We start from the raw sequence: 26,226 nt of genomic DNA, 5'->3' as shown, positions 1-26,226 counted from the left end.
GATATGATAGAATGTCACCTCGTGGCTACAGCCTCTACGACGGAGCGGGTCTAACCTCCTACCATCTTTACTATCTTTGTGCAAGAGATGTAGACCCTGAAATATTTTAAGTTGGAACAGGCAGAAACTGGGCCCGATGGCTCACACCCAAGGTGACGCTAAGGTTTCTGTGTAGTCTTCTTGCAAGTCTGTTATATTTTTCTCCCAACTTTTCTATAATCCGTCTAGCAAGTCAGGGGAGTTGTTTGAGGTTTTTTTTTATATGTGAGCGAGATTACCCTGCGAGTGATATGTTCTTTAAGAAGTCAATGATGATTCTAGAAGGACTGCTCCACCGGGTAGTGATGCCCTCAGGGTGTGTCGGTTTGTAGACATCGAAAGGCCTCAGTGGGTGCCAAATCGTGGGATTTGTTGTTTTTTTTAAGACCATTTTTATTATTTTATAAAGAAAAACAAAGGGCATACATTAATCATACAATACAATTACAGCGTTTAGCAGTCGGGACGTGCAAATCGAAAAAATAGCTGATAAATATATATTTATTCAGAAGGATAGAAATACCCAGCATAATATTCAGGAGACAATGTTTCTTGCCACCCTCACTCCGAACTATCCAACACTGATGGCTCACACAAATAACCCCGGTATTCATTCCATGCATCCCACAGTTGGACCCATTTCCTTGGGCACTTCCGGTGCAAATACACAGCTTGTTCCCAAAATCTAAATCATTGCACCAATCCTTGAGCGCCGGTACCGCTGGGGATCCCCAGAATTTAGCTATGTTCCTTTTAGCATACATGATGCCCAGCGTCACCCAATCCTGTGTAGAGTGTGTCAAGTCGTTTGGTTCCCAAATATTCAGCAGACAACACCTAGGATCCGGAGTCACTGATACTTTTACCACTTGTGACATGGTCCTCATGACCGTGGCCCAATACGGAGTCACTAAAGGACCATCCCAAATAGTGTGAAAAAACGATCCCTCCTCCCCACATCCCCTTAAACAAAATTTATGTGTGGCTTTCCCATTCACATACAAAGTGGTCCTAGTGTAATAGACCCGATGCAATATTTTCAGTTGTACAAGCCTAAGTCTGGAGGGTATAGCCACCTCCCTTGGGGAGGAAAGCGCAGTCTGCCAGTCCGCTTCTTCAAACTCTCCCACTTCACAGGCCCATGAGTCTTTTAGTTTCAAGGTGGGGCCTTGAAGATTATTAATAATCTTACGGTATACAAAGGATGTCGCTTTTCTGGGCATATGCTCCGTGAGGAGCCTGCCTTCGAGTAGAGTGGACTCAGGCACAACATCACCAGGCCGGATAATTGATCCCAGGGCGTGGCGTATCTGCAAATGGCGAAATCGCTCCGTGAGGGCTAAGTCGTACTGAATCCGAAGTTGCTCAAATGTCAGAATGTTGCCCTGTTTCCACAGATCCCCAACGGTTGAGATCCCAATCAAGTACCATGCTGCAAAGCCTTTAGTATACCGCAGGCTGTCCAGCCGCCGCGATGACCAAAGTGGTGTCATGAGGGTAAGTGTGTCCGCACATTTGAGACGGGCCTGAGCCACGTACCATAGCTTGACTGTGTGCGCCGTTGGGCCGATCAGGGTGGAGGCGCCTCCTTTATCATAGAGTGCGCCAAGCACACCTGCCTCACCTAGATCATATCTATCCGCCTTAAATGCTGGTTCTTCCTGAGGGGCATGCAGCCAATGATTTATAATCTTTAGCTGGGTCGCCCATTAATACAACTGGATATCTGGAAGGGCGATTTCCCCCCCTGTCATACCAGCCCCTGACCAATTTCTGTCGAGATATACATGCCGGTTTATTGCCCCAGAGGAGGCCCGAAATCAATGCCTCTATCAATTTTAAAATATTTCGGGGCAACAGGGGATTTTTTTTTTAAGTTAGTGAAGGGTATTCTTCGTACCAGAGTACAGATCTCCTACCCTTGAAAGTTCTATTAGGATCCCAGAATTTTAGAGTCCCATAAAGGTGTCGCTTGAGTGATTCTATTTCTCCACTCCAGCTTAGTGAGTGTTGAGTGTCAAATTTGGACTGACATTGTCGTCAACCCCTCCAGCGTTGGGCGACTTGGGTTAGTGTACAGTGCTGGGAGGTAGCCCTCTGGTCCATGCGATAAGCAGGTTCAGTCAATGGTTGATTTCCCCACTGCTTGATAACTGTCAACTGCGCTGCTCTGTAGTATGTTCGGATGTCTGACGGGCCTATTCTACCATCATACTAGCCTGGTGTTCATTTATTGAGGGCAATGCGTGGGGCACTCCCATCCCACAGTAGGACTGTGATCTCACTTTTTATGGCTTTAAAATAGGTGTCTGGTACTGGGAACGGCGTATTTTGCAACACACATAAAGGAAGCGCGGTAGCGCCATCATTTTAAATAGGGACGCCCTCCCCAATAAGGATAGCGGAAGCAACCGCCAGTGTTGTACATCATTTTTCAGTAGGATTAGTTGGGGTTGTAGATTTTTGTGAGCAAATGGGACAGGACTGGTTGTGATAAAGATTCTTAGAAATCTGAATCATTTGTCACTATCTGAGCTTCACAGTCCCTTGCCAATGGCGTTAATGGTCCATGTTGGATAAACACCACCGATTTGGACCAATTGATTGTGTATCTGGAGTATTTCCCAAAGGTGGGAAAGATGTTCAAATTTCTGGGAACACAGGACTGGGGAGCCGCTACACAAAGAAAAGAATGTCCACATAGTGATATTCTGTCTTCCTAGTCAGATGTCCAGCGGAGGACACGGATCAGGGGGACCCCTCGGATCCAGGCTGCCCCCTCGGATCCAGGCTGCCAAGGGTTCAAGTATTCGCGCAAATAAAGGCGAGAGGGGGCAACGCTGCATGGTTCCTCACTGGAGGAGCAAGACATTCGACACCCTTCCATTCATCACCAGTTGTTCAGAGGTTCAATATATAAAAGTCGAATCCAGGTCAGAAATCGGGGTCTGAAATCCAAGTGTATGAGCACAGTAAAGAGATATGGCCACTCCACCATGTCGAAGGCCATGTGCGCGTCGAGAGACAAGACCACTGCTCCCTCTCGGATTCTATCTGCACGTCCTAAGACACAGTGGAGATGTCACAAATTGCGAGCAGTAATGCAACCTGGCATGAATCCAGACTGGTCTGGATGTACCTGCCTAGATATGATCGGGATGAGTCAGATTGCCAGGACTTTGGCAATGATTTTTGTCTCTGCATTTAGCAATGAAGTCTGTCTGTACAAAGCGTCTTGGTCCGCCGCTCTTCCCTCTTTATGCGTTATGACTACCGAGGTGAGTCTTTGATCTCTGGGTAGCATACCAGGGCTTCTGCTCTCTTCATACATCTTGAGCAGGTGAGGTACTGTATGAGACGATGTAAGTTTATATAGTTCCTTTGGTAACCCATTGAGTCCTAGTGCCTTTCCTGAATTTATAGCTTTGATTACTTGTCACCTCCTACTCTGTAAGCTTGCTATCCAGGAGCTGTACGTCTGCAGGTGTAAGATAGGGGAGGGGTCTTTTTCTAAGGTGTTCAAGATAATCTTGTGTAGTGGCTGCCATCTCTGTAGTATAAATACAGGCGTAATAGGCAGCAAATGCATCTGCTATTGTTTAAGTGTCTCTGAGACATTCTCTGTCATCCGATTCGATGGATGCCATGGCTAGTAAGTTAGATATCACTAGTGGACTACTTCACTTAACTGCCCCTCTACCACAGTAACAAAAGTGAAAACATGACTTTAGCCCTGCCCCCCCCCTTAGATTCTAGTCAGGCAGCGTTAAAACTGCCAACTCACATGGCATAATAAACCCTATTAAAATGAATGTATAGTGCACTCCTTGTTAATCAAGAATCCTAAGCTTTCTCCTAGTTTTAACTGATTGCACAAAATTTCACATGCTGCACAGAACCATGTTCTGCCATGCCCATGTTAACAAATTGAAAGTGATTACCAAGTACTAACGGTTTCCTGGATGCAGAGTGCACTGCTACAAGAATCAATAAACCAATTTTATCCCTAGATATATCCACATTTGTTTTCAATGTATAATAAATCATGCGGAAATAACATTTTTAAGCCAGAAGACTAATCCTACTAATACAGATGTCTCTCCTATTTTCTAGTGCAAACCAAATATATCACACATTTGATTTAGTTCCTTGAAGACTTCAATGAAAACAAAAAGGCCAATGCATTTCGGGATCAAAGGGTCCCTTCTTCAGAGGAAACTGGACACAAAGACAGGAAAACAAGGAAGAGAATAAGTAGAGTGTTCACAATAGTAACAAACCCAAGGAATAAAAGAAAGGAGTGAGGAGAAAAGCTTCCTCATGCAGAAGACCACCCAACGTTGAACATGGTTAAAGAGACCCCTGACTAAATAAGTATACACAAGTATATGTCCTAGCCATACTGAAATGAGAGAGAAAAAGGGAAAAAATAAATGAAATGTCAAACCCATATCCAGTGCCATGAAAAAAGATCGAACAAACCCACAATATATGTACAAACTGTGATTTAATATATTTTCAAAGGCTTCATGCGTCTACTCTTATCCAGTACCACAAAGTCAAGAGAGGTTGAAGACTGGCTATAAAACCTATGTTATTGAAATTTCAACAAAACAAAAGCAACAACACAAGACAAGAAACCCTGCACTCACTGAGAGCCCAGCTGTCCAGGAATGCCTGCCTGCTCAACGCTGGACACCAAAGTGCCTGCGGGGTGACCTGACCTTTCCGAGGTGTCCCCAAGTCTGTGGGACCCATAGTCGAAGTGGACCCAGGTCCTCAGAAACGGAAGATTTGCTTACCTGTAAGCAACCGCTAAGACTGTTGTAAGCGGGAGATCAGTTGACCAGTGGTACTGGACTTGCGCCGGCCCCCCCTGCTGAAACTTGGGAGACTGAGTCCTGAGGCTGGAGATGATGCCCGACTCTTGTGGAGTATATTTGCGTATCTGAAAGTGACCGCAGGGTTACTTTCCTCCTCCCAAGAAAAAGGTTTAGTTCTTCCCTTGTAATTACAACACAAGACCTAGACCAACTAGGCATAAACACTTTAATATATTTCTGGTGAACCATCAACTGCAAACCTTTTTGCACAATACTCCTCACTTTTAAATATTGAGGTAGGAGGTAACACCAAACTATGCCTTCAAGTAAAATAGTTGCCCAAACCCTTGAAAAAACAAACAGTTGTGAGACAACAGATAACACACACTAAAGTGCCCAAATAAGGAGAATGAAGTTAGGAAAAAGGTTAGAAAAAAGTGTGTGTGAGCGAGAAGGCACCTCACGGGCGAACACCAACGGGAACCTGGCAGGTACTCACCAGGACTGCCCTGATCTCCTCATCGGTGCCTTCAAGCTCCAAAGAAAAATGTGTGTCCACATAAACAAACAAACAAAGACAGTGTTTGTGAAGAAATGCAGTAGTGAGACTGGACAAAATGCCACAAACGTGAGCACAAACAAATACGTAAAAACCACCAGCAACACGAGACTTATCTTTATTCTGTTTCTTTTGTGTCGTTCGTGGAGTGTAAAAAATGGATATGGCTAATCCCTATCTAGCCATATTCCACTTGCCGACATGTTTCATTGCCCCTTATATTTCGGGCAATTTCTTCAGGGCGTCACCAAATTTTTGAGCCACTGCATAAGGACACGGTGTGTTCACAACATCAAGCGACCACCTGAGCTCATACCGGTCGCAGGGTCCAGACCAGAATTGGTTTGAAATGACTTCAGCTGTAAGTCACTCTTGGCGAGTGCTGAGAGAACGCAGCTCCCCCGCACATCACCGCAAAAGTTTGTGGGAAGAAGAGTGACTTACAGCTGAAGTCATTTCAAACCAATTCTGGTCTGGACCCTGCGACCGGTATGAGCTCAGGTGGTCGCTTGATGTTGTGAACACAACGTGTCCTTATGCAGTGGCTCAAAAATTTGGTGACGCCCTGAAGAAATTGCCCGAAATATAAGGGGCAATGAAACATGTCGGCAAGTGGAATATGGCTAGATAGGGATTAGCCATATCCATTTTTTACACTCCACGAACGACACGAAAGAAACAGAATAAAGATAAGTCTCGTGTTGCTGGTGGTTTTTACGTATTTGTTTGTGCTCACGTTTGTGGCATTTTGTCCAGTCTCACTACTGTATTTCTTCACAAACACTGTCTTTGTTTGTTTATGTGGACACACATTTTTCTTTGGAGCTTGAAGGCACCGATGATGAGATCAGGGCAGTCCTGGTGAGTACCTGCCAGGTTCCCGTTGGTGTTCGCCCGTGAGGTGCCTTCTCGCTCACACACACTTTTTTCTAACCTTTTTCCTAACTTCATTCTCCTTATTTGGGCACTTTAGTGTGTGTTATCTGTTGTCTCACAACTGTTTGTTTTTTCAAGGGTTTGGGCAACTATTTTACTTGAAAGCATAGTTTGGTGTTACCTCCTACCTCAATATTTAAAAGTGAGGAGTATTGTGCAAAAAGGTTTGCAGTTGATGGTTCACCAGAAATATATTAAAGTGTTTATGCCTAGTTGGTCTAGGTCTTGTGTTGTAATTACATAATTGAGTGGAGGGTGACCTATGACCGATGTCCCTCTAAGCTCCTTTTTTGTTTACTATTAGTTCTTCCCTTGTCAGGAGTAAATTTCCAACCTTCATCAGTGTGGAAAGAGATCGAAGAAGAGACTGTAAATACCATTAAACATGCACTTGTGTGGTTTGCACAGACACAAAGGAGCATTCCAACCCTGGAACTAATGCTTCCGGTCTACTCCTAGCCCCTGTATACAGGTCCATGGAATGGGGTCAAAATCAGATCTGTGCTATAGTATTAACCCTGGTGTGTTCAAAGAGGCTATAGTTGGAGCTTGTAATTTAATGAGATTGCTGCCAGAATACATTGCTGGGTATCAAATTAGACAAGTGGATTTCTGAAGCAGAGACGCGGGCTGGTGTGCCGGGTTCCAGGCCAGGGGAGTTTAAGGAGCTCGGTCAGCCTTCAGCAGCAAAGGAGTCCCAGAGGCATCGAGGGGCAGCGAGGAGTCTGTGGAGAATGCCCCCGGCTGCACCGGAGACTGGAGGTGACCAGAGGATGTGGCGCCGGTGCCCAGAGGAGCGACTGAGGTGAGCCCTGAGTCCAACAAGAGCTGTAGGGGCGACAGAAATCATCAGGGTAATACAGGCTTGGAGCCCTGTCCTAAAATATCGGTAATTGTGAGATTTGGAGCCCTGACCTAAACATTTGGGAGCACACACACATACATCTGCGAATCGGAAGAGACCGAGAAACTCCTGGATGGAAACACTGCTCTGCAAAATTTTGATGGCAAACTCACCAGGCACACAGATTCTTAAGGTACTTATTTCTCCCACCCGCCTGCTCACTTTTTAAACTTCTTAAACTTTTTTAAACTGCCTCCTTTGTTCAAAATGGCTGGGGCCATAAAACTGTACCAATAAATCTCCTCCGGTACCTCTGATGTCCACGAGGCTCCTCAGACTAACTCCCCCACACAGAGATAAGAATTCCTCCCAGCTAGCTTTGAGCACTGCTTGCTCAAATAGAAAGTGAAATTCCTTCCCTTATGCTCAAAGTAATAGCAGCAGACAGAGGACTATTATCCCTGTACCCCCTTGCACGAGTGGGAAGGGAAGCTACTCCTCCCTGCTATCCAAGCAACAGCAACAAACAGAGGACTACTGTCTCTATCTCACCTATTTGGCGGCCATTTTTTGTGACTAGGCTCTCTCTTGGGGGCCATCCTGGACTAGTCCATTTTTTTTTTCTTTTCATTTTCATTTTCATCATTACCTGAACATGCACTAAGAATCTTTCATTTTACACCTATCCCAGCTATTGAGTACGTTGCTCAGTTATGTATCTACACCTTCTTGTGAAATAATGTCTGCCGCTTATTGCAGTATTATATTTCTACCTGTAGTCTGAACATTTGTAATGCACAGATTGCTACCTCATATATGAAAGAACGTCTGCCTATTATTGCAGTATTATATTGTATTTTATTATATTGTATTTTGAACACTGGTAATGCACGGACTACTACCTCAGATACCTTGGTTTCTAACTAATGCCACTTCTGATTTTTTATTCTTGATTCATGTACTCTGTCTTCATCTGTGTCCTGCTCCTTTAGTCGTCCCTATTCTGTACATTTCCGCATCCTGCACCCATCCCCGCTTTCCTCTCCTGTTATGCACCGATTGCCATCTCATATTTCGCATACTTCTTCTGTATTCCGCAATATTTTACACAGTTCTGCAACCCGCATCCATTCTCACTCTTCTTTCCTTTAATGCACCGATTGCTACCTCATATATATCTGGCTGCTCTCTAGGGCCACGTCTACCTCTAGTTTGAACATTTGTAACACACAGATTGCTACCTCATATATTTTGATTGCTCTCTAGTGTCACTCCTACCTGTATTTTGAACATTGGTATTGCACAGATTGCTACCTCATATTTCCTGGTTGCTAATTAATGTCACTTTGATTTGTGATTTTTGACTCGTGTATATTGCTGTTTGCATTTGTATCCTGCCCTTATATACTATCAGTATTATACCTACACTTACACCTTGTACTTTGGTTGCTAATTAATGACACATTGATTTGTGATTTTTGACTCGTGTAAACTGCTGTTTGCATTTATATCCTGCCCTTATATACTGTCAGTATTATACCTACACCTATACTGTGTGCCTTGAAATTTACCGAATGTATTTGCTCTATTGCACACCCTTATATCGTGGTGATGCTGGTTGATCACTAATGTCACTTTTGTAATTTATAACTTACTACTGTGTAACCTACTGTATGCATTTGTTTTTCTGCACATGTGTACCACTATAGTGCATTAGCGCATTCCCCCCATACCCACCTAATCCATCACCGCAACATGGATCCTATCGGCAAACACACATACAAAATCAACTACCCACCATCACTCACCAAAAAGGCCGCCAAACGCTTTAAACACAACTTCCTGAGGTCACACCCTGAAACTCCCTTTGTTGACACCCACTTCTCACCGGTCAATGGATCCCTGAACACTGATATCATCTTCCACACCACACGCAGAGCTCAATGGAGAAAAGCGTTCCTCATCCTACTCACCGTCTCCTCCACCAGAAAATCCCCTCATAGCCTAACTCTCTCCATCACACCATCCCTAGTCTTTCCAGGCAGAGCCACCATCACTATTTACAATAACGGGATTGTCCTAGCACAAGCTACAGACAGGAACCTGGAACTGCTAGACAACTTGTTCCCCACTTTCAAAGAACACCTCTCCAATTCACGGACCAACACTCATATCTCCTCCAGTCCCACCAACCATGACCTCACAGCCACACACTCCTCAATCGGGGGCACACCTACCACCCCTGATCTCCCATCCCCCACCCACAACCCCACTATCCCAATTCAGCTCTCAAGCACAGACACAGATCGCTCCCCCTCATACACCACTCACACCACCGCCCCTTCTACCAGCTCGCGGACCTCCACACATACCTTCAACACTCCTATCACACCTACAGCGAGCATTAACACACCGCTCACCACTGACAGCACAGCTCCCACCTTTAACACACCAAAATTAGTCTAGCACCAGAATAACACGCACCCCGACAAATCCCCCCCCTTTATCCCCCCATTCTCAGTCCCCATTACCCTCTAGCCATCTACGCAGAACATACCTCCTCTCTTAATTTAACTCCCCCTCCCCTCAACAGGATCATCTCCAATGCCGCTTCCCCTCCTACTCTCAGCCCCCACTATCCTCCCTACACCCCCACCACGGCTATCAGTCTCACAGACTACACCCTGACCCCCCCGCCTACCACCAATGCCCTCAGTCAGATCACCAACGTCCTCCCTACCTCATCCACACCCCTCCCGCCCAAAACTTCTCGCCTGCCTAACTCCATTCCGCACACCAACACAACGCAGACCTGCTCGTACACCAGCCCTCTCTCCCACCTGCACACGAATTCCCTTGTCAGTCAATCACTCCTGACTGCCACCTCCACCCCCTCCACCTCCCCCACGATGGAATACATCATGGCCCCCCTCACTCAGATCAAAGAATACATACACACCATCAAAGAACTACTCTCTACACACCCTATACACCTCTCACCCTCCTCAACCTTCCCTCCCAACTTGTCCCCTACTCCGCCGGCTGACTCCCGCACTCAACACGCCCCACACCGGGCGTCAATCCCTGCTCATAGGCGCAGCAACTGCCCTCGGCCCCCGCATCACCCCTGCAACGTCTCACGCAACTACACCTCCCCGCCCAACTTGCCCCCCACCCATCCGACTAACTCTCTCACTCAGCTATCCCCCAATCTGACCTCAATCCCAGGTCGTAATCGCAACAATCGCCCGCGTCGCACCCACAACTCTTCTTCTGACCTCGACACACTCACCCTTCTCCGCTCCTATGACCCAGCCCCCCAAAATAACACAACCACCCCACACCTCAACATTCCCACGATACACTCAAATCCCCTTAGACCGCCCACACTAAACAGCAGATTCTCCATCCCCAATAACCTTAGAAAAGTCCCTCTCTCTCTAGAACCATCTACCACCCTCAACACACCCCGTCTCAAATGCACTCTTCTTAACTGCAGATCAGCCAAGAAACATTCCGCCACCATTGCTGACCTCCTCTTATCGCGGGACCTTGACCTAATCATCTTGACTGAAACCTGGCTAACTGAATCTTCGACACCTATAATGGACATCTTGGTTCCTCCCGACTACCACATTATCAGGCTCGACAGAACAGGCAAAATAGGTGGTGGAATCGCATGCATCTACAGGAACAACCTCTCTGTTCAGAAAGTCAATTCCACCTCCCTACCATCCCCAACATCTTGGGAATACATTTGCCTTGACATTATTAGTGAGGGCAAACCGATATGCTCGCTTCACAGCATTTACCACCCACCCAGGGACAACTTCACCTTTTCCCAAGAAATAATGGAGTTGATCTCAACTAATTCCGGACGGCAACTCACCCAAATATACCTTGGTGACTTCAACCTCCACTGGAACGATCGCAACGACGCAGTGGTAAATAGTCTTAAAAATGTCCTCGATGCACTTAACCTCACCCAAATATGCAACAGCCCGACCCACGAGAAAGGTTCTACCCTCGACCTGATCATCTCCAAAGAGGATTCTATCCAACTCGAGTCCATCCAACCCTGTGACTGGTCAGATCATCATATTGTCAAATTTTTTATCAATGAAAAAGTCAAAGTTAACCCGGCTCAACTCTCCAAGCCCAAAGTCTGGAAAAGAGACTCGAAAAAGCTCAACCCAGGCTCTTTGCCCCCTAACAGTTGCAACCTCCTACTGCCACCGACAGGCGCTACAGACGTCCAAACTCTGACTGACCACTATCTCAACGCTATGTCCTCTATAATTAATGAGGCTGCACCTATGGAGCTGAAAAGAGTCTCTACTAAAATCTCCAAACCATGGTACGACGGGAGTCTCAATGAGGATAGACGAGACATGCGAATGGCAGAGCGTACCTGGAGATCAGCTCCCTCTGCAATGCACCTAAAAGAGCTGAAGAAAAAGAGAAACGCCTACTTCAGGAAAATAAAACGCTCAAAATCAGACTTCTTCAGCCTCCAACTCGACCAAGCAAAAAACCGCCCGAGAAAACTGTTTGAGCTAATCAAAACACAATCCAAGGAACAACCCCAACCGGTCAACACTAGGCATGAGGCACCCTCCTGTTAAGACTTCGCTGCTTTCTTTATCCAAAAAACTGACAAAATAAAAAGCGATCTCCTCATTGACGCAAGCCTCTACTCCAAACCCCATTGCCTAGCACCCACTGAACCAAAAAACAATGCTACATGGTCTACCTTCGACACATACTCGGAAGAAGAAATTGGCAAACTGCTCAGCACCCTGAAACCATCCAATCACCTCACGGACCCCCTCCCTGCCTCCGCAGTAAAAGACTTTACCCCTTTGCTTCTCCCTCTCTGGACTAAAATTATCAACAGCTCTCTCCAACAAGGAAGCATACCTGACTCCCTCAAAGTTGGTCAGGTCACACACCTCTACTAAAGAAACCTACAGCCGACCCCTCTGATCTCAACAATTACCGTCCCATCACCAATATTCCTACTCTCGCCAAACTGTTGGAAAAATGCGCACAACTACAATTGACTAAACACATTGAGCAATTTGATCTCCTCAACAGCCACCAGTCAGGCTTCCGAGCAGGACACAGCACAGAAACTGCTATGACTCACATAACTGACGACGCACTTCAAATGCTAGACCAAAACGACACCTGCCTCCTCATCCTTCTTGATCTCTCTTCAGCATTCGACACCGTTAAACATGAGAATCTACTAGAACTACTAAACACAAGAATGGGTATATCTGGAACTGTTCTCAAGTGGTTCACTTCCTTTCTTCACAACAGGTCGCAGAAATTCAAGAGCAACAACCTGATGTCCTCGCCAATACCTGTAACGCTAGGCGTCCCCCAAGGATCCTCTCTATCCCCAACTCTGTTCAACCTAGTCATGGAACCTCTCACCTCCTTGCTACATGCATCCAACGTAAACTTTCACATGTACGCCGATGACACTCAGCTATATCTCAAGCTACAATCCCCCAAAGACATCTTGTGTCTGAACTCAACGATCAGAAGCACCCAATCTTGGCTGGCTGATAACCACCTCAAACTCAACGCTATGAAGACTGAGTTCCTTCCGATCTCACCTCCCACGAAAATATCTACCACACAAACATGGCTTAAGCACCTAACAGCACTCAATGTCCAACCGACCATAGTGGATTCAGCAAAATCCTTAGGCATAACACTTGACACCAACCTCAACATGCAGCAACATATCAGCAAGGCAACAAAGGGAGCGAACTTCCAGATCAATACTCTGAGAACTTAAACCCTACCTCCCAGCCAAAGACTTCCAAACAGCAGTACAAGCACTAGTCATCCCACGTATTGAATACGGCAGCACCGCCCTCTGCGGACTCCCCCTAACTACTACCGCACCACTAAGAGCTTCTCGGAATGCTGCAGCGAGACTCATCACTGGGTCAAAAAAGCACTCCCATATTACCCCTGACTTGAAATCCCTGAATTGGCTGCCTTTTGAAGCCAGAATACATCTGAAAATCGCCTGCATGACACACAAGGCGGTACACCTAAACTCACCCGGCTACCTCGCTCAGAAACTGACAATCTCTGGGGGAATTAGAAACACGAGAGGCACAAACAATCTTCTGCTGAAACCTCGAAGATTCAGGAAGGAAAAAACATACAAGCGCTCCTTCTCAGGATTGGCGCCTAGGATTTGGAACTCACTCCCTCCCGAAACCAGGCTTATCTCTTCCACTACACTCTTTAAAAAAGAAGTAAAAGCTATCCTCATGGCTAAATACACTTGATCTATTATCTCGAACTCTGTTAACACCCTGCACCGATTTGTACTACATGCTTGACCCATTTACTTATTTGTATGAGTTGTCTTATTACTCACGTGATGGGCTTTGCAGCCACCTATCTGTACTGTATGATCTATTGATTTATTGTTTGACTATGTTCCCTCATGTACCCCTCTATGTAAAGCGCTCTGATATCTGTGAAGATCTTGTTCGCGCTATATAAAACTTTGAAAATAAATAAATCATGTTCTCTTGTGCAAGTAGATTATTTTATATATTGCACACCCTGAGGGCACCCAGATTTACCCTGCCAGCAGCAAAGATAGCATGCTGCATGCTTGAAGTGCAGATCGTAATCATTCCGGAGGCCCACTTATGGTTGATGCTGCCATTTTGTTTGAATTGGTTTTTGTAAAATGCACCACACACGTCCCTTGTACCACACCTGAGGTGTTTGCACACCCATTGGACTATCCTCATACCAGGCAGTGGGTGCCAAACAGATTTCAGCTCACGCGCAGACCTGTCTCTCAAAGTCTGATTACCTGTGATTTTCTCTGAACACAAACAGTTTGGCCCTGCTTCCTGAAATTGTGTGTTCCTGTATCTGGTTTGGAAAATTTGTCAGGCAGATGATAAATGTAATGATCAGGCCGCCTAATGATGTAGAAAAGTCTGAAGTACATAGGCCTTTCCACTTGGGGGAACCACGTGGACCGTTGTCGAGTAGTTTAGGATGCGCCGTATCACTTGCGTCTATCCCTGAGGTAGTCTCATCATATTTAAGCTGACATATCACCCTTACTGATCGATTCATATCTTTACTTAAATGGGCCTTGGTATATGCAAATTTGGGTACAAGGAATTGCCGTTGTATTTGATGGAAATAATTGACCTCCTTATCTATTAGAATCTGGCATGAACTCCAAGGAGGGCAAGACATTTCTTGCATGATGTAGGTGAAAATAGTGCTTCAGTTACTTTTCTTGTCAGTGACTGCTATGGTTCTAGCAAGAATCAAAACTTTACTATGGATGTAGGCCATAGTCCCAGTAGTGTGCAGACTACGGGAATGGAAGCACTGTAGTTGCAGAAGCCCTAACTGACAATCCAACTTTTGGCCAGCAAGCTCTGCCACCCCTTTTTCGGACAAATAGCACTCTGAATTGACTGAGCTGTAAAATGCAGGTTTAATTGTGGCTCAGGATTTATGAGGACAAGTGTACCGTAATCTGGTTTGGGTATGTAGAATAGAACACTAGCAAGAGGTATCCATACAGTACTCGGGGGGGGGGGGGGGGGAGGGGGTGGGAGGGAGTGGGGGGGAAGCGGCAGGGTGGTAGCCCAAGTATTTGTCTAATATCAGTTCTGCCCTACTGAAATTTCGAAATCCACTGCCTCTGAAAAATCTTCACTCACCACAGTCTTTGTGCTTCGTCTCCAAGCTGTCCCAGTACATCCTGAGATTTGTTGCCCATGGACCTCCCTGTCCAGGTGCATTCTAGCTGTAAAAGCGGACATTTCACTTCAAGTATTTAGATCTTGGTTCAGTGTCTCATTCTTTTTTACAGACTGCACCATGTGAAGTGAACCCACAAGCTTTTAGTTGACTCAAACGTTCGGGAGCGCAATCAAACAGGCTGATCAGGAATGTGTGCGGACCATCCCTAGTCCGAAGAATAGAGGGTCCAACATGTTGTATTTACAATTAGCAGGGCACCTGGGCCTTAAGCTGATTGTATGCTTCTGACAGAAGGAAGTTCCTATGAACATGCAGGACTACCAGCCTCTGCCGGGCACTGGATTCTGGGTCCGCAGGCCAGCTACACAGCAACCCTTCGTCCCAAACTGTATTTGGCAAATACCAATGTTGTTGGGCAACCTTGTGTAGGTAAAAAAGAGCAGGGTACCTAACTTCAGTCTTACTGAACTCCTCTTGGGTAAGTTCTCTAGCAGGTCCTGCAGCTTTGGCAGTGGCCATGACTCCTACAAGCAGTATGCCTCTAAGGCCTCATCCTCCTCTCTGTCTGGAGCAGGTTAGGTGGGCATCAAACACCTGCCCCCTTCTAGAGTCACATGTGGCTTTTCCAAGTAGAATACTGTCTATGCCCTTTCAATTGCCTCTGAATGTGTCTAATTTCTGTCCTAGACTTGCTTTGTTTTCTGTTCACAAAGTGCGTTTAAGAGGGTGTTGGGTGCCTGGTTAAGTTGTAATAAAAATATGTGCTTTGATTTGATGTGTTTATGGCTTACTTTGTCTGTTATTAATATGTCTGGTATTTTCGTGCTTGCATCTATTTGCTCAAGATGTGCCTACTTCAAGTTAGGCTGTCCTTTCTGTGCCTGTAGATAGGCACTTTTTTAATGGACCTCTACAGCAGCTTTGTTGGATAAGTGTGCTTACCTGACCCACCCATTTTCCTCTAATTGCTCCTTTCAAGCCTAAGCGAATATAGACACTTTTTTTACTCTTTTTATATCCGGCTTTCCCTGAGCTGTTTTGTGTGCGATGTTCTTATCTGATATTCCTACACCTGTTGCCCAGTTTTAAGATTTTATTTAAAATTTCTGCTTTAGGGTATTCTTTATTGTAGTTATTTTTCCTGCTTGAAGCACTGCTTTAGTCCCTCAGTGCCCCATCAGGCACAGCTCAGTCTGAAAATGGTTTGAATAAGGATGAATTAATTTATGGTATATTCCCCCTCTTATTAAATACAGATGGACAAGATGATGACTCAGAAAAAAGAACAGCCAAAAAGCAAATGCCGCAAAGCTCGAAGACGTCATGGAAACCTGCTGCAGGAGTTCAACCGACGGCAACTGAAGAATATTTGGCTAGAGACTCATATTTGGCACGCAAAGAGATTCCACATGGTGAAGAAGTGGGGCTATTGCTTGGGAGACAGGCCTACGACGAAGAGTTACAGAGCCTGCTTTCGAGCGATGACTAGTCATTGCCTTCTTCAGGTTGGAGCAGTTCAGTAAAAAAACTAAAAACACTTACATATACCTTAATGATAGTGTGAATAAAAGGCCCACTGCTGTAATTAGGGAGAGGCCTTAGCAGCTCCTGGACACCGCCCAGTTGATCTTTCTCTGTGTGGGTACACTTCATGACTCCCTGTCATGGGAAGAGGGTAACATGGTACTTCATTAAAATGGAAGTTCACTAACCAGGAGTAAAGATGTAATAGTCTTTTCTATGATCCCTAGTTTATTATTACTTTTTGTTTCTGACCGGAAATAAGCTTTCAATTCCAAAATGTGAACGATGGAATAATGAAGTGATTGGCTTTCCTACCTGAATATTACAGGTAGTTTCCTGGCTCAGGTTTCAAACTTGAATAGTTTGTTTGATCATAGGTAAATCATTTAACACTGTGCTGCACTTGGAAAAAATAAATATTAATTCTTTACAGCTCTTTTAACCAGAGCAGTGTTGACTGGTGCTCCAGTCTGAGCATCGCTTCTTACATTGGAGACAAACTGGCTGCAGTACCTTGGCCATATTCTGAATGCAGTCAGATTTATATCACTTGCTAAATCTGATTTAAATGAACCCTAAATCAGATGATGCTACACTGTGTGTTGGAAAAAGGATCTTTTATTAAGGAAAACTCCAAGTACCTATTTACTGAATCTGTATTAAAGGGGTTTGCATATACTTTCTGCTGTATGATATATTTAGCTGAGCAAATTTACTGGGGTTGGTTTGTGAGTGCTATGAGTGGTAAGACGAGTTAATGTATACCTTTATAAACCCATACGTTTATGGACATTCACAAAAGATTTATGCAAAATTGTTATAATATACAATACTGACGTATGTGACTGTTCATGATTATGAGGAGCACCAGGAATCCTTGGTGACTAAAGCCAAAAATGTGCTGGAGTTGTACTTTTAGTACATTTGTGAAGTTTTCCTCAAGCACTTTTAGGAACTGGGCTCCTAGTGAGCCATGGAAAACACTGTTTTCCTTCCATTAACCATCTGAAACCCAACACCTACAATTTCACATGCCAGACTTCACTCCCTTCTTTTTTTATGCTATAAACTGACCTTACTGGTGTGTGACCCGTTATACTGAATTGTAAACCATACACTTTGCTTAGAAACAGTTGCTGGTGCCCTAGTTTGCTTGCTTTACTGCCTCCATTATACTCCCTTGTAATTTTCTGGAAAGGTACCCCTTTACCATTAGGAGTACACATGTTTACACATATATAATATTTGATTTGGCCTAGACGTGCATATTGAAGTTGTGGTATACATCTTAGACAAATTTCATGAATTGTTTTTTCTGGGGATTTGAGACAGCTCAGAGCCACTTGCAATTCAGAAAGAATTTTAGGACCTATCTTTTCAAAGAGCACATCCACCACCCTACAATAATGGTAGTGACTGTGCCTGCCGTTGTAGGCCATCTTGAATTGTTCTAGAAGCTCTTGCCCCTTGTTCAGCACTCCAGTGTTTCCCAGACAGATTCAACCCAAAGAAATGCCACCACAGATGTACAGACTCCTAGGAATCAAAGACTTGGGAGTATCTTGAATTATAACTTTAGGAGAGAACCCAACTGTATGAACATTTTGGGCAGGTTCATGATTGGACATGTCCGTTAGAGGTTGCTATGTTTGGATTGTGCTCGGTAGGGGTTGTACCTAAAGAAGGCTCTTGGAACCAGATTTCCAAGTTCACATTTCATCTATTGCGTCTTCTCCTTCGAAACTAAAGGAGTGACAACTAGTACAGGACTACTGTCACACCCTTTGCTTGAGATTGAACCTTTTCCTGGATGTGCATTATTTTTCTTTGTTGTGTATAATTCCGTAGTGAAGATTTTAAACTGCGTACAGTTTAAACTGTGGAGATGCTACTTTATGAAGCTGAGGAAAGTCCCATGTTGGAAATTATGTGCCTGAAAGCACTGTAAGATCTACCAATTCTTCATATTTAGATTGGGTACAATGTTGGGAGCTGATGTCATGCCACTGGAGGCATGGAATTTGCCATGTTGGGTCTTCTACCACCAAAGATGGCAATGGCCCATGCACCTCTATTCAGAGTTTTTGCATTGGACTGATCTGTTCTAGCTTTCTACTGATAGCATCTACTACACAAGCTTTCTACAACTACCCCCAACAGTTTGCTGTTCCATGGACTGTGAGGCACTTGTGTACTACAAGCCTTCTGCAATTTATCTATATGGGAGCAGATGTCCCATTATCGAACTGCCCTTGAGTTAGGATTTTTTTTGAAAGTCTGGAGCATACGCTCTGTACTTTGCCCATGGCACTTTGACATCAGAGAATTTGATGGGTGGCAGGGGATATGTTTTAAACAGTTCCTTTTCTTTTTAGGTCTGGCTCAACCAGACCTTATGTGATCACCAGAAAGTGCTTTATGGAACAGTACTGGTAGAGAGGCTTGGGCTCAGCGGAATGTTGACCCTCATCTCTACAATCTTTTAATTGAGCATAAGGTACCTGCTTCCACTGGGAAAGGGTGCACGTTATTCCTCCTGAAAAAGTTCATGCACAATACAGTAGGCCTGAGTTGCAGACAAGAACAAATCTGTTTATTATAGAATATTTCAAGTTACAACAAAATAACTGGCCTTGCTTATTTATTGTGGAAACCTTTGGTTAATGCCGTTAGGGCTTTACTGGTGGATTGTTAGAATACTGTGAATTCACTATGCACAATACTGTATCAGCTGCTGTTTTTAATTTGTTGGATTGGTGGGTTAGTGGTGTGCATGTGATCAAAGGGGAATAAAGATTGCTTCTGATGTGCTATTGAGCGCCTAAACTCTCTTAAATCGACTGGGGAAATTAGAGGAATCTAAAGTAGATGTTCATGCAAACCATATTAATTGTAGCACCCGCAGCAGTGAAGAGACAAATGAATTAAGATTTGGATAGTTTGGTGGTAGTCCCATTTAATCTTTGCAGTATTTCGAAATGAATTTCCCTGTTCAGTGGAGAAGGTTGCATCACTGCCCAAGTCCCAATAATACACATCTAAACATTCAGTTGTGACTCAAATCTTAAAGCCAGTTTTTGTTGCTCATTTCGGGCTTAACCTTTGTTTTTCAGGAATGAGTGCCTAAAAGAGTTTAGTCTGTGGATAAGGGTCGTCCTGGATGGCCATTTATTCTTCCTAAGTTTTATTAGACCTTTTAATTGGTTTTAGTAGAGGTTTGTGCTAAGCGATAATGTTTACTGCAGTAAGCTAATGTTGATGCAGTTTGTGCCTATGCTGAATATGGAAGTTTCTTGAGAAAATATTTCTCCATTCATGTTACAGATGGTGGGGCACAGTTGATTTTTGTTGCCTTGCTAAAGATTTTAAAGCAATGTGATATGAACCGTCTGAATTCTGCTTTATACCATCTTTGAGGCAATGGGTAGGTGCATTGAGAGAACCACATTGTCCGACTATGCAGATGCCTAGAGTATGCCCTGTTTAAATCCAAGCTTCTGCACTGTACAACATGGCACAGCCCCACTTGGAAAAGAATGTTTGGCCTGTTCAAAAATAGAAAGGTGATGTATGAATCCTGTCTGTATTGATCAGGGCATTCGGAGAGGCTGAGCAAAGAGAAGAATATAGTTAAGAAGGTTGCAGGTGTAGAATAAGTGGAACCCGTCCAAGTATAAGGCAGTAGAAGATCTATTATATGAGCAAATCGTGCTAATATAAAACTGTGGTAATCTATAAAGAGCCAGAGCAAGATCGCAAGGTTTTGACTGAAGTAATGAAGTCCAGAGTGATGAAACTGGAGATGAAGCAATAGGAAATTGTAGAAAGTCAGGGACTGTTGTACCTGCAATGACTAAGAATGATGGTGATTTCCAGGTAGGAGAAACAAAGTTTCTCGGAGTTTCCAAACTGTTGGACTGAAGGCACGTAACCATAACCAAGACATTGGAGACAGTTGTTTTACTTACGAAAAGCACTTCCCAGCCAAGAACAAGTATAACGTCGAACTAGAGTTTGGTTATTGTGAAAGCTAGCTTGGGTACATAGAAGAGTATAGGCTCTCTAACTCTTGTTATCTGAAGGGTAACCCTCTCTTATTTTTTCCCTTTTTAAATATTCAAGGTTATTTTTCTGATGAATTAATTATTTTGAATGCAACCGTATTTCTAAAGCCTGATATTTTCAATACAAAAATAGCAATTAACCTTGAACCTTGCTCCCATCACTCGTTATGGCTGCGCTGCACCCCTTTCCTGATTCCCCTAACCTATGTACAATGTGTTTAGTGTGAGATTTGTGGCAAAGGCAGGTTTTTCTGTTTTAATGCTACTTGTTTGTATCTGTACTCGATTCATGATACAGATGGTTACATTCTGGTTACACTTATGCCAGAAATCCCAAACCCATAAGGGGACCAGATGAAAATCTCGAAGTGCCTTAACCATCTCATCATATGTTGTAAAACTATTTCTTCTTCAACAACTTACCTCTTAGGTACGAGTGCACCCCTGTGGTGAGGCACATCTTTTCTTGTTTCTTTCAATGCCCTGAAGTCAATTGCTCTTGTGAACCATATTAGGGATGTTAACCTTTACTGGTGGAGCCACATTACAGCATGTCCTTAGGCTCCTTTGTGCCAGTGAAATAGGAAGTATCTTGTTTTATTTAACACTAAAACTGGTAATGGGTTCAAACTCGGAGGTGGTAGGTAGGATAAAAGGACTCTGGTCCAATGGCCTGTGCTGTAGAAGCACCCTTTTATGTGATATTGATGCTCTAGGAGCATTCTTTTGTGATCTTGACTCTGATCTGACTTTCTACCACTGCACCTGCCCTTTGTTGGGCAGTGATCCAGTCGTTGAGCTCTTAATCCACCTTATATTACAGTAAAACTAGCTACTCATCAGAACTCATTTTAAACTGAGCTGATCTGAAATTATGTAGTGCTAACCTGAAGAGAAAGATCTTCTGAGTAAGTGCCCAAGCCAATGAACCACATCCCCACCCCCTGCCTCCTGGCCTGACTTAATCATGTGTGCATAAGCAATCTTTCCCCCTCCTTATAGTATACGCTATTTATCTCTCCCACAATGGATAATCTGTCTTTCTTTCCCTTCCTTTATCCACTAGCCAGATGTGCAAAAGAACATTGATGTTTACTTATAGGTGACCTATTTAGAACTATTGAGGGTAAAAAAAAAAAAATCACCTTATTATGTACGTTTTACAGATCTTCAATTTTTGTTACTTCTGTTTTAGGATCTTTCCTATTACTGCTGCCTGGAGTTGGTTGGAAAGGAAGAAGAGCTTTTGAAGTCTCTCGCTCAGTTATGCAGTTCCGAGACAGGTAATAGTACTAGCATCATGTGTGATGTCCTGTCCATGACGTAAGAGACATTCTGGTAAACCAAACTTTTTATCCTTTATCAAATTCTAACACTGCCGTTGTATGAACTTTGAAGAAGAGAATACAGCAGTATTTTAGCTTCTGTGAAGCCTAAGAACAGTTGATGTGGGTAAGCAGAGCCTTGTCCAAAATGGTGAACCTTTGCGCAAGTTTAAAATCTATATGGTAGCTCTTCCATGTAAGGAAATTCATATTTGCCTGAAGTCTAGAGAGGTTTATCCATTTTTTGCTTTATGTGCACTGAAAAATAATTAGTGATTGGTATGAATTTGCATTCTGGTTTTCTGCTGCTTGCTTTGTAAAGAATTCCACTTTCTAGGAGAAGCTTTTTTTGGTTCTATAAATTGCTACATATTTAAGAGTAAATTTGCACAAAGGATTGCATGTAGCTCAAACAACTTAGCATAGCTGTATTTTCTAAATTGTATATATCTCAGCACTTATATTCTAGAAATATTTGTCAAGCCAAATGTTAATACTGTGCTGGGTGTAGCAACTAATTGAGTAATACTGAAGATCATACCTTGCAAAGCTCCAGTAGCACTGCTGGTTAACATGGGGGAAAAGTCCCAGAATAAGCCAGAACTGAAGCTAATCAAAGCATGATTTATGGCAGTCCTGTGTCCTTGTGTTCCTCAAGTGGCGCTTTGCTTTCGCCTACCAAAGGATACACTTGGGAGCAATAGACCAGCCCACTTTAACTGGTGGATTTCTTGCTCTGGGAGTGAAGGTATTTTTTTCCTGTTCACGTGTACATCACCTAAAAAGGAATGCACCTTATTACCAGGACTAGCAGACCAAAACTTTGCTTTACCAATGATCTTTCTTTCCATTGTTTATCCATTTTTCAGTACTCTGTTTAAGTTATATTTTCAGGTTACTGTAATTCAAAGCCAAAAGTACCTTTCATTGACGCCCTGAGAACCCTAGGTTTTTGCAATGTGCCGTAAAGGTGTTGAGGTGGAGTAAGTGTATGAAAATGATCAGACATGGATATCGCCCACCCCCTCCCCTTGTAATGGAAGTCAAGCCACCAAGTAATTATTTCTTATGGGACTTTCAAGATCATTTAGTTGGGAGACAATAAACCTTTTTTATTTAGTCCAAGAAATATTTTGTCCTCGCCTTGCACTGAACAGATTCCTGTGTTATGTTCTGAGTCAGAAATACATGACCCCGAAGAGGAATGTCGTGCTTTATTGGTCTTACAACCTGTTGAGGTCTTTTGTGTATTGTGAGCCAGGAAGTATAATCTTCACCTATCCAGTGGTCCTCTGTTTTATTTCGTGGGGTGTTGGAAGGAATGGCTATTTCTTTGGGTTCATATCTCAACTTTCATCGGATTTGCTACCGACCCAGGAGTATGAAAGAAATTTGTGAAAATCTTTGCCCCTTTGCAGTAAAATGTGTGACTTCCCTGGGTTGAAAACTGCCTACAATGTTATATAGACTCTAGGGGTGGGTGTAATTTGTGTAATTCCGTGTGGTTTAATAATTCAGGATTACACAAAGATTTGACAAGATTACGTGGAATTATGCAAGAAGAGTAATTCTGCAGTAAGTGCTATTTTCTTGATGTAAAAATGCCCAAAATGCACTATAGGATGCATTTTGCTATAAGAAAGAGCTCTATATGCAACAGAACATGAATAGTGAGTACAAGCAGACTCTAGCTAAATGTGCACTAGGAGTAGGATTTCCCTCCCCCAATTTACTCCTGGCATTGAAAGCTGGTTTCTGAGTTCAAAATGCACCCTTACTTTTAAAATGAATGTGTGTATGCATTTTGTGCTAAGAAAATAGCTCTAAATGCAACTGAACCTAAACAGCAGCGCGAGCAGCCGCACACAATTGGTTTGTTCTCTTGTAGTAGGATTCTCTCTCTCTCCCCCTCCCCCCCCCCCCATTAACCCTAATGACGCAAGTGGTAGCAATCCTGTTATTATTGGTAATCACGTGCTAAAGAGTAATGTGGAATTACTGAAATGACTCTAGCTTAATTGAAATTCTTTCTAGGCCAAAAAACACCCACCAACCTTCAAGTACATGGGTGTTCACATAGTTTTCTTTGCAGCTACGCCCAGCCAGAAATGTGCATCTGCATTTGTAAATTTTATTTTGGAAATTACAGCTTATTGGTCGAATTTGTGCATTTCCAAAATACACTTCAGAAATGTACATTTCATGAAATACTGACTCTCTCAATTGGGTTGGCTGTTTGCAGGCTACAGTGATGTTTTTCATGCACCCAATTTCAACGTAATGCGGAAAATGCTATGAACCTGCCTTTAATAAGGTAGAGTTGCGCGTTAATGTGTTGTATTTTGTTTTTGCGTCTGGTGTGCATTTGTTTTATTTTTCTTGCAAGGGCAAAGCACAAACTCGTTACGAAGTGGATGAAATCCAAATTGCCAGTTGCTTGTATTAAGATTGTTTTTCAATTAATTTTTACTTGCTTTAAGGCACCCTCTTATTTCTAAGAACAGCACAGCATAATCCAAACCGACAATCATAATTGAAAATACTATGTTGTCTAAATGTTTTCGCTTTTCTTTAGGGCCAACATTTGCAGCTACCCAGTATCTGTCTGGAAAGCGTGAAGGTTCCCTAGTTCTTTATAAAAACAATCAGTATCCACAGGAAGTGATTGGCCCTGTCACATTCATTTGGAAGCCAAAAGATGTCCCTGCTTCTTCACAAAACAGACAGTTATGGATCTGGACACATCCTGCTCAGAAACAGGTACTGGTTCCTTCCTTCCTTTCTTCTGAAATGTTGGAGGTATCCATGTCAAGCAAGTCTATTAATCATGCTGTAAACGGAATTAAGGAAGTCCCAGTGTTTAACATTCTTTTCTTGTTTACATTCAAATTTTCGTCCTGATGTCTGGTACTTTCAGTGGTGGTAGCCGTGATCAGGTAAAATATACTTCGTTCTGCAGCACTCCTTGAACTTGGAGCTTTAAGGCTCCTGAAGAATTATATGAAAAGGTTTGAGGGACGATTTGGATAGGAACATGTGGATTCTTGTGTTACCTCGACAGCAAAAATTCATTTTCTCAAGTTAGTCAATCCACTTTGCTATCATGGGGTGGATGGATGGATGGATGGATGGATGGATGGAATAGAAATCTTACTCCTTGGAAAAGTTGTGCCAATATTTTGGAAACTTAACAATCATGCAAGACCACTAGGGGTACTCCCATGTTTTTCCTTTACTATTCATCAGAGACGACTAAAGTGTGTACTCTCTTCTGACCTAAAATGACTTCTGTCCCATCATCCCAGGATATGTGATATCTGGCAGTTAACGGCAGCAATTAATTGTCATGTGTATTCAGCCTTTTTTACCTCTATCTGTTGAGGAGGTGGCATACTGGCACTCCCAGCAAAGTACCACCTAGTCTCCATAACTAGAGTCGTGCACCTTCCTTATGGGAGATATTTGGGGAAGCTATGTGCCTTTTTATGCTAGATTTCATTTGGACACTGTGTACCTGCCTGGCTGCACACAAGATGAGCTCCCACTGCTACTTGGTATTTATTATGTGAACGAAATGAAAAGTTACCTATTTTATTTTTATTTTTTTATTTTTAGCACTCCCTGAAACCTGATAACCCTGTTTGGCGGAGGAGGCTTGCCTTTTTAGTTTACAGTATGTTTTGCACTGCCTTTGTGAAACTCATCCAACACACTTCCCTCCTCTTACTTTGTTGCTGCTGGTCCCATATTAGTGGTGAACCATACTGGGCTCAAACTGACTCTAAATTGACAAAAGCACATTGATCCATTTAGTCTAGTACTTGCTTGAAAAGCCTGGGAACACAAAGCATGCAGCGAAAATACTCTTCTCCAGGACTAGAGAAAGTGGTTGAACTTTGACAAATGTAACCATCTAGTTGGCTCTGGCTTTCCATCTTGGTCACAAGGCATAGCGGAGAATTCCAGGCTCTCGTGAGTGTCCTTCTACCTCCATTTAGACTTCATTGAACTCTGCACACTAACGTTGACGGGTGCGGACAGTGGCGGCTCCTCCGCTAAGGCGGACGTGCATCGCCCCACTGCTTTTAAGCAGCGTCACTAAAGGAAAAATAAAATGATAATAACTTGGGTATTATCATTTTATTTTTTCCATGTTGCGGCAGCTTTGCGAGCGGGATGAAGCGAGCTGCTGTTCTGACAGAGCAGGGGACGGGAGGAGTGGTTTGCAGGGTGTATGAATGTTTGTCTGGCCCTCTGGCATTATAGCCTGTATGGAGAAAATGGCCAGACTCCCATTCTCTGGCTGAGCGGCGATCAACGGCACACAGACCAATCA

General features: G+C 43.6%; 1 protein-coding gene across 1 annotated transcript in view; it reads left to right on the top strand.

Moving 5' to 3' along the window:
- POP1 (POP1 ribonuclease P/MRP subunit) overlaps positions 1-26,226 on the top strand; it is a 514,990-nt gene that overhangs the window by 68,368 nt on the left and 420,396 nt on the right. The window contains exons 5-7 of the mRNA XM_078686978.1: positions 16,234-16,482; positions 21,761-21,848; positions 24,466-24,650. Of these exons, the coding sequence (XP_078543104.1) occupies positions 16,234-16,482; positions 21,761-21,848; positions 24,466-24,650 (522 nt within the window). The remainder of the gene's footprint in view (positions 1-16,233; positions 16,483-21,760; positions 21,849-24,465; positions 24,651-26,226) is intronic.

This window comes from Lissotriton helveticus, chromosome 4_1 (genome assembly GCF_964261635.1).
Source record: "Lissotriton helveticus chromosome 4_1, aLisHel1.1, whole genome shotgun sequence".
Taxonomy (NCBI): domain Eukaryota; kingdom Metazoa; phylum Chordata; class Amphibia; order Caudata; family Salamandridae; genus Lissotriton; species Lissotriton helveticus.
The sequence above is the reverse complement of the archived record's forward strand: the minus strand, read 5'-3'. Positions and strand labels throughout refer to the sequence as shown.